General features: G+C 41.8%; 1 protein-coding gene across 1 annotated transcript in view; it reads right to left on the bottom strand.

Annotated features, from left to right (window-relative positions):
* The window catches only part of si:ch211-197e7.1, a 44,753-nt gene that overhangs the window by 10,958 nt on the left and 20,357 nt on the right, over positions 1-13,438 (bottom strand). Inside the window, exons 9-11 of the mRNA XM_068220136.2 lie at positions 2,918-3,091; positions 1,811-1,984; positions 313-486 (exon numbers count right to left, since the gene is read on the bottom strand). Coding sequence (XP_068076237.1) covers positions 313-486; positions 1,811-1,984; positions 2,918-3,091 — 522 coding nt within the window. The remainder of the gene's footprint in view (positions 1-312; positions 487-1,810; positions 1,985-2,917; positions 3,092-13,438) is intronic.

The raw sequence follows: 13,438 nt of genomic DNA, 5'->3' as shown, positions 1-13,438 counted from the left end.
CCTGCTCCAAAACCTCACACACACACACATTGTTGACCTAATAGTGTACGGTTCTTCAGCAGAAATGTAAGGAAGAAGTTTCACTGCTCAACTGAAATGCTGAAACTGTACAGTGTTAATATGAGATATAATATCACGCTTAATGTGAGAACTGCCCCAGTGCACTGACATTTTTAACAGGTTTGGATTCATATCTGGAGACGAAAAGAGAAGAGGAGTAAAGTAGGCTACAAGGTGTCTGTTTTCAAAATTCTAGTGTCTTTATAAAACCCATTCAGTGTAAAAGCACAAGGCCAGTGATGCTCCACATACTTGAGTTTGTCCAGTGTGTAATTTGGACACTGCCATTTTTCAGAGAGCAGCTTGACTCCTGAATCTCCTGGATGATTGTAGCTCAGATCCAGCTCTCTCAGGTGTGAGGGGTTTGAAGTCAGAGCTGAAGACAGAAAACCACAGCCTTCCTCTGTCACCATACAGCCAGACAATCTACAAACACAGCAATAGTCCACATCACACAGTTGGACAATCACACATCTCTTTGTGTTGTGAAGATGCTGACTGCTGTTTCTGCTCATGTCAACAGCAGTGATGAACACACACATCCTGATTAGCTCTCCTTATTGATCAAGCCCTCGCATCAGCAAACATACACACACACACACACACACACACACACACACACACACACACTCGACATCATCTGTAGAAGTGTACAGAGCAATGACATTGTTCATAATACACCACATCAAGCTGTAAAGTCTACTGTGAGGAGGAAGACACACTTGAGCTCAGAAGATCATCTAGTAATGTAACATGTAATGTTTAAGAAGTAATGTAATGTATTAAATTACTGTCTAACGTGTAATTGAATATGAGCTGATTTTCATTATTTGTATCTATTTTACATTGTGGACTATGTTGTAAATAAACTAAAACAAACACAAACTCATTCTCTTGCTTTCACACTTATAGATCGATTATTTTGTTGTGAAACCGGGATTAAAATTGTTACAATGTTTATTGTTGTTCTCTGTGCAGTTCCCTTTCACACGTTAAAGTTTCTAAATGGACCAAAATAGTAAAAAAAAAAAAGGTCACTTGCGAGTAAACTCTCCTTACACTGGTCAGAGTTTCAGAAGTTATTTTTCAGAGTCCCACAGATTCTGCTCAGCTGTCATATGTTCTTATTTTAATTTATGATGATGAGCACCTCATTTCAGATTTTAAGGGTTGTAAAAATTGATTTATTTAATTAATAATCAACTAATTATGCATTAAAAACTTAAGTTATAGAGAGAAATGAAGTGAGACTGCAGTCAGATCATGAAGCAGATCAATGTTGATATTTCTATTGAGGTATCAGTGCAGAAATGAACAAAACAACAGGCCAGTCACAGACAAGCTTGTCAGATGAGAATGTCAATGTCCATTCTAAATACACGGGGGATTTAACCATTTTCTGAACAAGCACGCTCAACCAATGGCTTTGCTTCTTAGGTGAAACAGCATACAGTATATTGCTGAACTCGATTGAAACCAATGTCCAAGTTCCAGTCTAAATATTAAGTCAGAGAAAATTCTTCCGTTATATGATAAGAGTGTCATGTGACTTATATGTTTTAAAGAAACTGCAGAATGCACAAATATCAGAGCAGGTTAAAACTTCACCAGGACCCAAACCACCCCTCAGACTCCACACCTCTAAATTTTTTTCCTTACAATACACTGAGTTGGGAAAAGGGCTTCCATATTTGTTAATCCAGTATTTAACTATTTTTCTGTTTTTGCTGTTGAGTGGAAAAACATTTACCTCAGTGTCTCCAGTTTACAGTATTGACTCTTCAGTCTATTAGAGAGAAGCTTCACTCCTGAATCCTGCAGGTCATTGTTACTCAGGTCCAGCTCTCTCAGCACACAGTTTGAGGATTGTAGAGCTAAAGACAAACTCTCACAGCACTGAACAGTGAGATTACACATGGCCAATCTGAGAAAGAAGACAGATTACATTAACAGAGTGACTTTTAGTCATTCATCAAATGTAATACATAAATAAATAAATAAATAAATATCAATCACACTGCAAAAAAATGCTTTTCTTCCTTAGACTTTTTGTCTTGTTTTTAGTCCAAATATCTAAAGTCTTAAATCAAGAAGAATTTTCTAGACAAACAAAACACATTGTCTTGTTTTCAGAAATAATATGCCAATATTAAGTGAGTTTTTCCTTAAAACAAGCAAAATGATCTCGTCAAAAGAAAAATCAAGATTAGTTAGCTTATTTCTTTGGCAGATTATTAAAACAGACAGTTGATGTTTTTATTTTCTATTAATTTTTCTCAGAATAATTTAGAGAAACTTTTAGAGTTTTTTTTGTTTGTTTGTTTGTTTTAAATGTAAGATTTAGTTTAAGTGACATCAATATTTAAGAGGTATGTGGTCCACAGTGAGTTTACTCAATTGGCAATGCAGGGCTCTACATGTGGGTATGGGAATCTTTTTATTCCATAAGGCCAAATTCAGACAGAATTAAACTTAAAGTATGCTAAAGCAGTTGTAATGATTTAGTAAAAATAGAGCAGATCTCTTAGGTTTATAAATCTGATAAATTGTGAAAATGACACACATGCACAGTATCATCAGCTTATAGATTGTCAAGTCGGACACATGTAGAAATAAAAATTGTACTGGTGGTCCGAAAGCCACTGCAACTGATTCTATGGTGCTTACTGGAGACGTGAACCATTTCAAATGATTCAGTTCAATTTGATAAACTAGTTTGAATGGTTCACTTGTAAGATCAAGTTTAAATTAAATGATTCCTTTGTGAATCAGCCATCACTAAAACAAAACAAGCAAAAAAACAAAAACAAAAAAACAAACAAACTGTTAATCATTCAACTAGAGGTTGAACTCAGACCTCAGTGTCTCCAGTTTACAGTGTTGACTCTTCAGTCCATCAGAGAGAAGCTTCACTCCTGAATCCTGCAGGTCATTGTTACTCAGGTCCAGCTCTCTCAGGACACAGTTTGATGATTGTAGAACTTTAGACAAACTCTTACAGGACTGAACAGTGACATTACAGCTCTGTAGCCTGTGTAGAGGACAAACACAATATTTATGCGGTCATCTAGGGCCTCATGTGTTAACAATGCGCACTCACTAAAACTAAGAAATGCACAATTTAGTGTTTTTGTCCATTGGTGACTCTCAGAGGCAATGAAGTGTAGTTGCAAACAATAAACTATTAAGTGTAATGACCACCACATGTGAGAAACATTGCAATCAATTAGTAGTTGATAAAACATTACACATCACTGCAACGTTTTATAGGAAATTCAAATCAATTATGTTATCTAGTAAAAATGTGTGTGAAAATGCAACCTATTGCAATGGCAGCATTGGTCTAGAGCAGTGGTCACCAAATTTGTTCCTGGAGGTTCGGTGTCCTGCAGATTTTAGGTCCAACCCTAATCAAACACACCTGAACAAGCTATTCAAGGTCTTACTAGTGTGGCCAGACAAGCGCCGCCCCTCTGTGGTTGCGGGTGGCATACCCCCTACCCTATTAGTAATCAGTGGGGGAAGATATAAAATGACAACCAGGATGGTATGTGTCACGAGTCCCGCCCCTTCTGACTGGTCACTTCCTGCTTTCAGTCACTCGCCGGCAGGTATGTGGATGACAGCTCGCCTGTGTACGGGTTGCTTCATTGGGAAAGCTCATGTTTTGGATGTTTGTTTAGTGTTGCGCCTTATCGGGATCACAGTGTTGGGCTGCATCTACGGCTGCTCTTCTGCAGGTAACTGGCTGCGTTGGCTCGTTGCTTTTTGGATGGAAAGTTGATTGTAGTAAAGTGATCATTATCTGTTTCCTCCTTCTTTGCAGTCAGCAGTTCGTTTCACTGCGTTACAAAACTACGTTTAACCCAACGGATATGTTTAGGACTTATTAATGATTGATTGAGCCCGTTTTCCTCTGTGTTGGCGTTCTGATGCTCTTGATTAGGCGAAATTGAGTGTTGCGGTAAGTGATTTTAAAATCTTTGGATTAGCTTGCTCATGCACTCAATCTAACTTAAATCCCCTTACCATTTTACAGACCGAAAATGATTGCTGGGTGCCGTATGAAAACCTATAGCTACGTGGGAGGTTTTAGTGTGTGCGTGTAGTGTATTTTTAGTAGATGGGTTTTATTGAATTTAAACAGTATATACCTTTTTGATGCATTTAAAAAAAAAATAAAGTTCGTATGTATTTTTTCCAATCCACGTCTCTTGCCATTTACTGCAAGCTTACCTGTGTTGCCTTTTATAATATAAAATATAGGTCCCTGGCCATATTCCAGGGTGGCGTAGTCGTGCTAGCTGTTGAACATTAATGAAACCCTTGGTTATGCCACACTAGGAATAAACACCCAGGCAGGTGTGTTGAGGCAAGTTGGAACTAAACCCTGCAGAGCACTGGACCTCCAGAAACGAGATTGGTGACTCCTGGCAAAGGGTATTGCCCTTATTAATCTTGTTCAGCATGTCTGTTACAAGTTTTCCAGTTGATAAATTCAATGTGAAGCGATTAATTATTTTTCCTAATGTAATTAAGGTGATGGGCCACACACACATTGCTATATAGGCACTACCTAAAGAAGAATTTATTTATATATGTGAATTAGAAGCATTTACGTTAGATAAATGTGCAGATGATATGTGATGTACAAATATGCATTTAACAATTATGACCCAGGCAAGGCAGTCTGGATGAGCGCATGATTTTACCTATGAACAGTTTTAGCGTACCCAATTCCACTATAGCACAAGTGTTTGGACTGTTGGGGAAACAGAAGCACCCTTAGGAAACCCACGCCAACATGAGGAGAACATGCAAACTCCACACAGAAATGCCAACTGTCCCAGCCGAGGATCGAACCAGTGACCTTCTTGCTGTGAGGTAACAGCGCTATCCACTGTGCCACCATGTCACCCTCTTTTAAATTTCTCTATCATTAAAATTACAAACCACAAAATTACAAATCTTTACTTAAAAAAATAAAAATCAGTTTAGTAATGAAATATTTAGCGTATAGAAAGTATTTGATTTGTACATGTCTTTAATAGCCAGTGTAAGTGTTGTGAATGGAAGTGACACAAACTGAAGTAAGATCCAAATGCAGGTTTAATCGGTGGTCAGGCAAGCAGTGGTCAACACAGGTGTGAACAGGAGTGAGAGGACAATCCAGAATCACAGTCGAATACAGGCAAGAGGTCAGAAAGGCAGGCGGCAGGCTAAGACAAAGAGGCTAACAAGGCTAATGGTCGGTACACAAGATAACAAGACTGGGCAAATGCGGTGTAGTGTTACTAGTAACAGATATGTGATGAGTATGATGAGTGGATGAGTGGCTTGTTATCATGGTGTATGGTGTGTTATCAGTCTTTGACAAGGTTCAGCTGGTGAGTGTAATCAAGCGAGATGAATGAGCAGGCGTGCGTGTTTGTAAGAAGTGCATGTATGAATATGTAGTCCTGGGAAATGCGGAAGTGTTGTCCTGGTATAGTGGAAACCAGCGATCTCCGGAGAACGATCGCTGGTTATCGTAACAGTAAGCAACATCTTGTGCACTTTTAATTTAGCGCAGTTCACCAGTAGGCTAACGTTAATTCAGTTTCAATATTCCTGCAAACCACATAATATCTTTTGCTGCTACTGAATATAAGATCAGTGTACCAAACTTTTAAGGCCATCAGTTGCTCAGGAGTATTGAGATAAATACAAATGCCAGAGACAGAGTCTGGAGATGGCCACTGTTCCTGAGCAAAACATAGCAGATGTGTATCTTTATTACCATGGTTAATTCAATTCTTAGTTCTTAAATATAGTTTAATTTTTCATGTTTTAATTTTTTATGTTTAATAATACATATAATTTAATGCGCTTTGCACAAATGATACAGATTTATTGTAATTTCCTTGAGTGAGCATTATAGAAAATGCATTAAGACGTTCCATTCTGCATAGAAATTAGGTAGTTAAGAATAGTTTAGTCAGTATTCTTTAAATAAATTAACGAGAGAGAGAGAGATAAGGTGCAGTTAGATAGCTAGCGACGGGGCTTGCTGCCCAACACAGTAACACTAGGTAAACCAGTAACTACTGTTAGTATCACCCATACTCCTGTCTCCATTTTATCAGTCCACCACTACACAGTCATGGCACAAAATAGCAGGCTCCAGTCCTTCAGCTCACAAGATTGCCGCCGGCATTCTGCCAGTGCACAAAATGGCCACAAGCAGCCTTCAAGCTCACAAAATGGTAAGAGCCAATTGTTCAGAAGATGGTTTCCTGTTCAAGTATAGTCTTGCCATAGTTCCTGTCATTATTCCTGTTCCTGATATAGCATCATCTGAGTCACAAAAATGGCTATCACTACTTGAGTTGCCAGAGCTGCTGCCAGCCAGATTTCTCAGAATTTTCCAAATGGGGGGCGCCAGATCCCTTCGAATTCCCCAAATGGTGCGCACCAGATTCTCCCGAGTCCCAAAAATGGCCAGAACCACCTCCTGAGTCCCACGATTGACCAGAGCCTACACCTGAGTCCCACAAATGGACAGAGCTGCCATCCTAGTCCCACGAATGGCTGTCAGAGCTATGTGTGACTTTCCAGTGCCACCAGAGCCGTGTGACTTCCTAGTGCCGCCAGAGCTATGTGACCCTCCTGTGCTTACTGAACCAAAGCCCCCTGACCCTCTGGGAATATATGAACTGCAAGTGCCTCCTGAACCTTAGCCTCTAGACCCACTGGGGTGGTTTGAACTGCCAGTGTCTCCAGAACTTAGCCTCCTGACCCAGAGCCTTCTGAACCTGAACCCCCAGACATACCACAGCTTCATGCTTCTGTTTTTCCGCAACTCCACCCTCCACGCCCACCGCAGCTCGATGCTTAAGGCCCTCTGCTGCTCCAAGCTCCAGGCCCTCTGCAGCTCCATGCCCTCTGCAGCTCTACGCTCCTGGCCCTCCAGAGCTCCAGGCTCTCCGGAGTGCCAGGCTCTCCGCAGCTCCAGGCCCTCCACAGCTCCATGCCCTCCGCAGGTCCACGCTCTCCACAGCTGTATGGACCTGGACATACATCCTGCCCCCTATTCCGCCTCTGCTCCACCTTCCTTCTGGACTGCAGTGGAAGGGTCTGGAAGCCAATCTCTGTGGGGGCTGTAACAGTCACCAACGATCTAGCTACTGCAGATCACTGAAGAACTACAAATCTGCCACCTTCATGCATCTCACACACACACACCTGTTCCACTCTGCATGTACTTGTGTGACTGTGTTGACCGTTGCCTGTCTGATCATTCTCATAATAAACTGCATTTGGATCAGCACCACTTAAAATGTAACTTTTTCCTTTGCTGCTTGCTTTTGCTGAAGGGATCTCAATAACATAATGAAATTGTTGTTGTGCTCATACATGTGCACTTAATTTCAGAGATGCGAAGTAATGAAGAGCAACATTTTGTTACTGTACAACTAGATTTATCTGACTATATACTATATACTTCACTATAAAATTTGATTTTCTGACAACTTTTAACTTTTAGTAATTACGTTTTTACACAAATATCTGGACTTTCTATGTTTTTGGAAGACAGGGAAAACAGATGTTTTTTTTTTTTTAAGTTTTAACTATTAAAATGAAAAAAAAAAAAATAGAAGATGGTCCTGAGATGAAAAAGAAAAAAAAACATGAACAAAGTAAGCAAAAATGATTTTCTGTAGCATCTTAAAAAGTTGCTTTGTAAGGTACTTTAAAAATTTAAATAAAATAAGATACAGCTATAGTAGAAAGATAGAAAATAATTATATTCAATAAAAGGTTCAAATAAAAATGTTGTTTGTATGTTTTTATTTGCTAAAAAAGATTTCCCTGCACCAGTTATAAGGATTGCCTCCCCTGTAATCTTTTCTGCAGCTCCTCAGCTCATCCCCCGTTTCAGTGTTCTCTATTATAGCAGTTTCAATGTTCTCTAGTTCCTCAGATTCAAGCATCACAAGCACAGCTGTTTCCACACTAAATCCTGTGGCTTCATCACCTGTCATGGCTGCTAACCCTGAGTACCTTCCCTAAATTACCTCCTGCGTCATTTCTGCGTCATTTCACAGGATGGCTGCCATGCTGTTATGATGGCCACATCAGACTCTCCAGCTAAATTTCAATTTCTCCCAAAAAATCCCTGAAATATTAATTCATCTGACCACAGTACACAAGATAGTTCATCCCAGATGCCTCCAAGCCTAGAGAAGTCGACAGCGCTTCCAAACACTGCTAACATAGGGCTTCCTTTCAGCACATTACTGTTTTCTCTGGCGTTTGTGGATGTAACTATGTATTGTGATACTTGACAAAGGTTTGGCGCAGTAGTCCTGAGCCCATGTGGTGATCTGGCTTATAGATGAAAGGTGATTCTTGATGCAGCGCCGTTTGAGGGATCGGAGATCATTGTTGTTCAACTTAGGCTTGCGCCCTTGTCCTTTATGAACTGAAGTCCTTTCAGATTCCTTGAACCTTTTAATGATGTTCTGCACTGTTAAAGGTGAAATATCTAAATATCTTCCTCTCTTTTTCTGAGGAACATTGTGCTTAAACATTTCAATCTTTTTCTGATGTATTTGTTGGCAAACTGGCAATCCTCAGGCCATTCTTTTCCTACAGGATAAGACTTCTCTTGGATGCTGCTTTTGTACCAAATCATAATTACAATCACCAGTTGACATTGCCTGTTTCAAATCACATCATTATTTAACCAATTTACCTGATTACTAACCCTAAGCTGCTCATGCCACAACTTTTTCATAAAACAGAGGCAATAGAAACATATGCACATACAGAAAATAATGAGAGGGGAATGTTATGTTTTCCCTGTGCCTACTGTGTGTCACCACAGTTTATCCCCAAGTTAACTCCCATCCCCTGTTTTTCTTGCCTGTGTTTTCTGGTCTACAGCACTGCCCTTTTCTTTGTTTGTTATAAGTGATGTTTTGTAAACAAATTTTGGGAGGAACACGCACAGAAGTTTCAGTATCGAATACGTCATTGACAATTATTCAATTATCAAATCAGTTCCTGAACATATCCCTATATATACCAAAGCTGTCTTACCTGCAGCATCTCACGACTTTAGCAAACCTTCAACGCTGAACCTTGTCTGAGAATAAACTCTTTGCAGAGGATTACGCCTTCCTTCCAGAGGCCCATCTGAGATCTCCCGCCGGCACCCAGAGCACCGCAGCTTCTCAGAACACATCTCAGCCCACGGTTCCACCTCAAGGCTGCCGTTCAACCCGAACCATGGCCGTTCGATCACGACGGGGCTCACCATCTCCCAGAAGGCAGTCTTCTCCAGCCTCACCATTCGCCTCAGCCAGGTCCTCCATGGGGTAAACACAGTCTCCGACTTACACCAAGCATTGGCCAACACAGGCATCATCGTTCCGCGCCGAACCACCAAGGCGGATCCTCTGGCTCCTTGCAATCCGCAGCACCACTTCCTTCCATTACTCCACCGTCCAAAACCATGATGAAATCCAGCCAGGTTTGGCACAATCCATACCAGCGACCAGATCCAAGCCCATCCTCCAGACCCGAACGGAGCAGCAGGCCTTCAGCAAGTCTGGGGCGAGCCCCGGGTCCAGATGACGAAGGATCCCAATCACTGGAAGTTTGACTCAACACCGGCTCTAAGCACGCTCCCTTGAGTTGCCAGTATAGCGTGAGCTTGCCTCCACTAGCGTCACCAAAAGCCTATCCCCAACTCCATCCTTGGCCCGCTGCCCCCCTTTCCAACTCAAGTGCAGGGTCGCTACAGGAAGCACAGGCCAAAATTCATAATCTGCCTCCCCACCCCATCCAAGTTTCCACAAGCAGTGAGAGCGTGAGGCCGCCTCCACTCTAAGCTAAAACCCCAGCTCCTCTAATTCCTCCTCTTCTTCCCCAGGTTTTTTCAGGCCCGATGCAAGTTCCAGCGTGAGGCCGTCTCCGCTGATGTCACTTCGGCAGCCCCTCCACTCTCTTCTTTTCCTTCCACCTGTGATCCTTGGGCCAGCAGTAGTGCGAGCGTGCCTCCGCAAACAGCTCTAGCCTCCAACTTTCTTTCAGGCCCCGATGCAAGTTCCAGCGTGAGTCCGCCTCTGCTGACATCACTAACACCAGCAGCCCCTCCTCTCTTCTCTTTTCCTTCCACCTGTGATCCTAGGGCCAGCAGTAGCGTGAAGCCAAATCTTGTCAGGTTTAGATGTTGATTTTTTTCCCCTCTCCTCTCACCCATTCCACCCGCATCGGCAGACCACTAGATAGATCGCAGCCAATTTTCAGTAACCCTAAAAAACACAGCTAACATTCAGTCCCGCATCCAATCGTTCACATGATTTACCGTAGCATTCTCATGCTACTCTGATGTCATTTGCTTCGTTATCCTCAAAGGGGATGCAAGCTCAATGATTATCTTGTGATAGTTGCTGAGCTTGCGCTCTCATACGGAGGCTCCCATTTTTATACCTACCACCGCCATTTTACCACTAAGTGCACCATTCGCATTTCACAATGGAACCAGACCCCATCCTGGGGAGCCTTAGACACAAAACTCCATAATAAAGTCTTTCTAGGTTGCCACAATGTATCTTGTGCGGCCTGCCGATCCACCACCCACCTTACTGAATCATGCCCATTCAAAACTTCCGTCCCTTCTCCCCCTTCCCGAACCAGCCTAGCCCAGATCTACCAGTTACGTCCCTTCAAACCAAAACATTCCGCCCCTCCTTTTCTGATCACTGCCCTTCTGTCCCTGCACTGGCTTCAATAGCGTCAAGTGCTGGAGACAGAAATGTCGATTTTTGCATGTTTGCAATTTCTGTGGCAGTGCCCATGCCTGCATAATATGTCCAGTGAAAAAATCTGTAAATAAAAATGCTAGAAAGTAACTATCAACTCATGTGAATGTTTCTCGCCTAAGATCAGAATTGTTCCAACATCCCGATCCTAAATTTTCAGAATTTCTTTTAACGGGTCTGTCTCCAGGTTTTCATCCAGGTGTCATTTGCCTCCCCTCCTGTAGTCTTATTTGTACAAATCTTCAGTCCGCTCTCACCGAACCCGACGTCGTCGATCTTTTGATCATAAAAGAAGTAGATGAAAATTTCATGATTGGCCCTTTCTCCGCACCTCTTTTTAGCGTTTACCGCATTAGTCCTATCGGGTTAGCCACTAGGAAATTTTCCGATAAAAAACACCTAACAATCGACCTTTCCTCCCCGCATAATTCTCCGTTTCCTAGCACCAACAGTCTCATCCCTCTCGGAGAGTTCTCTATGAACTATTACGACATCGACCAAGCTATTTCACTAGTTAAAATTGCGGCGCTTGGATGGCTAAAATGGACATAACATCCGCCTTTAAAATCATGCCCATCCATCCCAACTTTTGGCACCTTTTCGACATTCTTTGGTGAAAAAAATATTATTTTTCCACCCGCCTAACTTTTGGCTGCAGAAGTAGTCCAAAGATTTTCTACATGCTGTCAGAAGCAATTTGCTGGATCCTTTCCAATAACTACAAAATCCCACACCTAATGCATCTAACAGATGATTTTCTAATCATCTCACCACCCGACGCTATCCCAGGCATGCACCTCAGTTCAAAAGTTTTTTGCCGAACTCGGGATTCCCATTGATTCCCATTAGGCTTTAAATTAGACTCTAGCAAATCCATCTCTAGTCCAAGCATCCCTACCAAAAGAGAAAATTGATCGAACGATCCTGGTAGCTTCCTCCCTATTAGACAGCCCGACCTGTTCTAAGCGCAAGCTATTATCAATTCTCGGCCACTTGAATTTCGCAATGCGCATAATTCCCCAAGGCCGCTCGTTCATTTCTCATTTCTCGCGTCCTCAGCTCACGGTCTAGAGGATCAAATATCCATCAATGACAGTAGCCTAATTGAACTCCGTTTATGGATATTATTTCTCAAACAATGGAACGGTCCCTCCTTTTTTTACAGCAACCTAATATCCTCCCCAGCAGACATCAATTTATTCACTGATGCTGCTCAGTCTATCGGATTTGGAGGTTATTACCAAGGACACTGGTTCGCGTCCACTTGGCCACCCCAGCTGTTAGACCTGCCGCAACCACTAAAATCATTGGTGCTATTCAAACTCTAGCCACTAGTCATAACTGCATAACTATGGGGAAAAGAATGGTCAGCTTCCTGCATTATAATTCCCTGTGACAACGAAGCAACTGTTCACTGCATAAATAAAGGCCGTTCAAATTCACTAGCAATAATTCCCCTACTAAGACGCCTAACTTGGATCTCAGCATATGACCAGTTTATTTTAACTGCAAAGCACATTCCTGGGTCCAAAAACCAAATTGCTGATTCTCTCTCTCGTTTTGCCTTCCTGAAATTCAGACATTTGGCACCAGAAGCGGATCAGTTTCCAGTCCAAGTCCCTCCTTATTCAGAGCTGATATTCCCATAGATCATCCTTTAAAAAACCTGCTTGAAGCCTCCCTTGACTTTATCCTTCAAGCAGTGGTGCCTAACCCTGCAGTCATATTTAACAGCATGGAAAAGCTTAAAAACATTCCATGCATGTTATAATATACTGTTTCCCGATTTTTCCCTACTTACCATGTCATCTTACATATCCTACCTCACTATTATCAAAAAACTCCAGATCAATTCCATCAAAGGCTATTTGAGTGAAATTCAATATTTCCACAAACTAATTCACAGTTTCCCTGCACCTCACATAGCTAATTCTCAAACAGCTCTTCTCTTAAAAGGCATACAAAGAACCCGCCCCACACATCAACAACACGCCACAAGCCATAACACTGAAAAACACTCACTTAATGCATATCCACTCTTCGCAAAGGATACAAATCAATCCACACAGCATGTACACTCGATGCCATGTTTATTTTAGCCTTCTTCTTTAAGATTTTTAAGGTGTTAAGAACTCACCATTACATCTGGGTTCAACCCAAACTTTCATCCCATCATTTCCGATCTAGTAACACTGGATAACGAAACCATTTCTTTCCTCATTAAACAAGCAAAAGTTATCAAGTAAAACAAGGCCATTAAATCTACATTTTCAACCTTCAATCACATATTTGTCCATACCAAACATTGCTAGCATTTTCACAAATTCGGAAATCACAAGCCACTTCCCTATCAGACCCTCTCTTCACAGACGATAACAATCGCCCAGTCACTCGTTTTTGGTTCCAAAAGCATGTTAAATGAGTCCTAATTAAGTCTGGCTTCCCAGCCAACAATTTCTCCAGCCATTCCTTCAGAATAGGCGCAGGTACCACCGCAGCACCAAATGGTCTATCAGAGCAGCAGATTCAAACACTAGGACGCTGGTCCTCACAGGCCTTTAAGTGGT

Source organism: Danio rerio, chromosome 4 (genome assembly GCF_049306965.1).
Source record: "Danio rerio strain Tuebingen ecotype United States chromosome 4, GRCz12tu, whole genome shotgun sequence".
Lineage (NCBI taxonomy): Eukaryota > Metazoa > Chordata > Actinopteri > Cypriniformes > Danionidae > Danio > Danio rerio.
The sequence above is the reverse complement of the archived record's forward strand: the minus strand, read 5'-3'. Positions and strand labels throughout refer to the sequence as shown.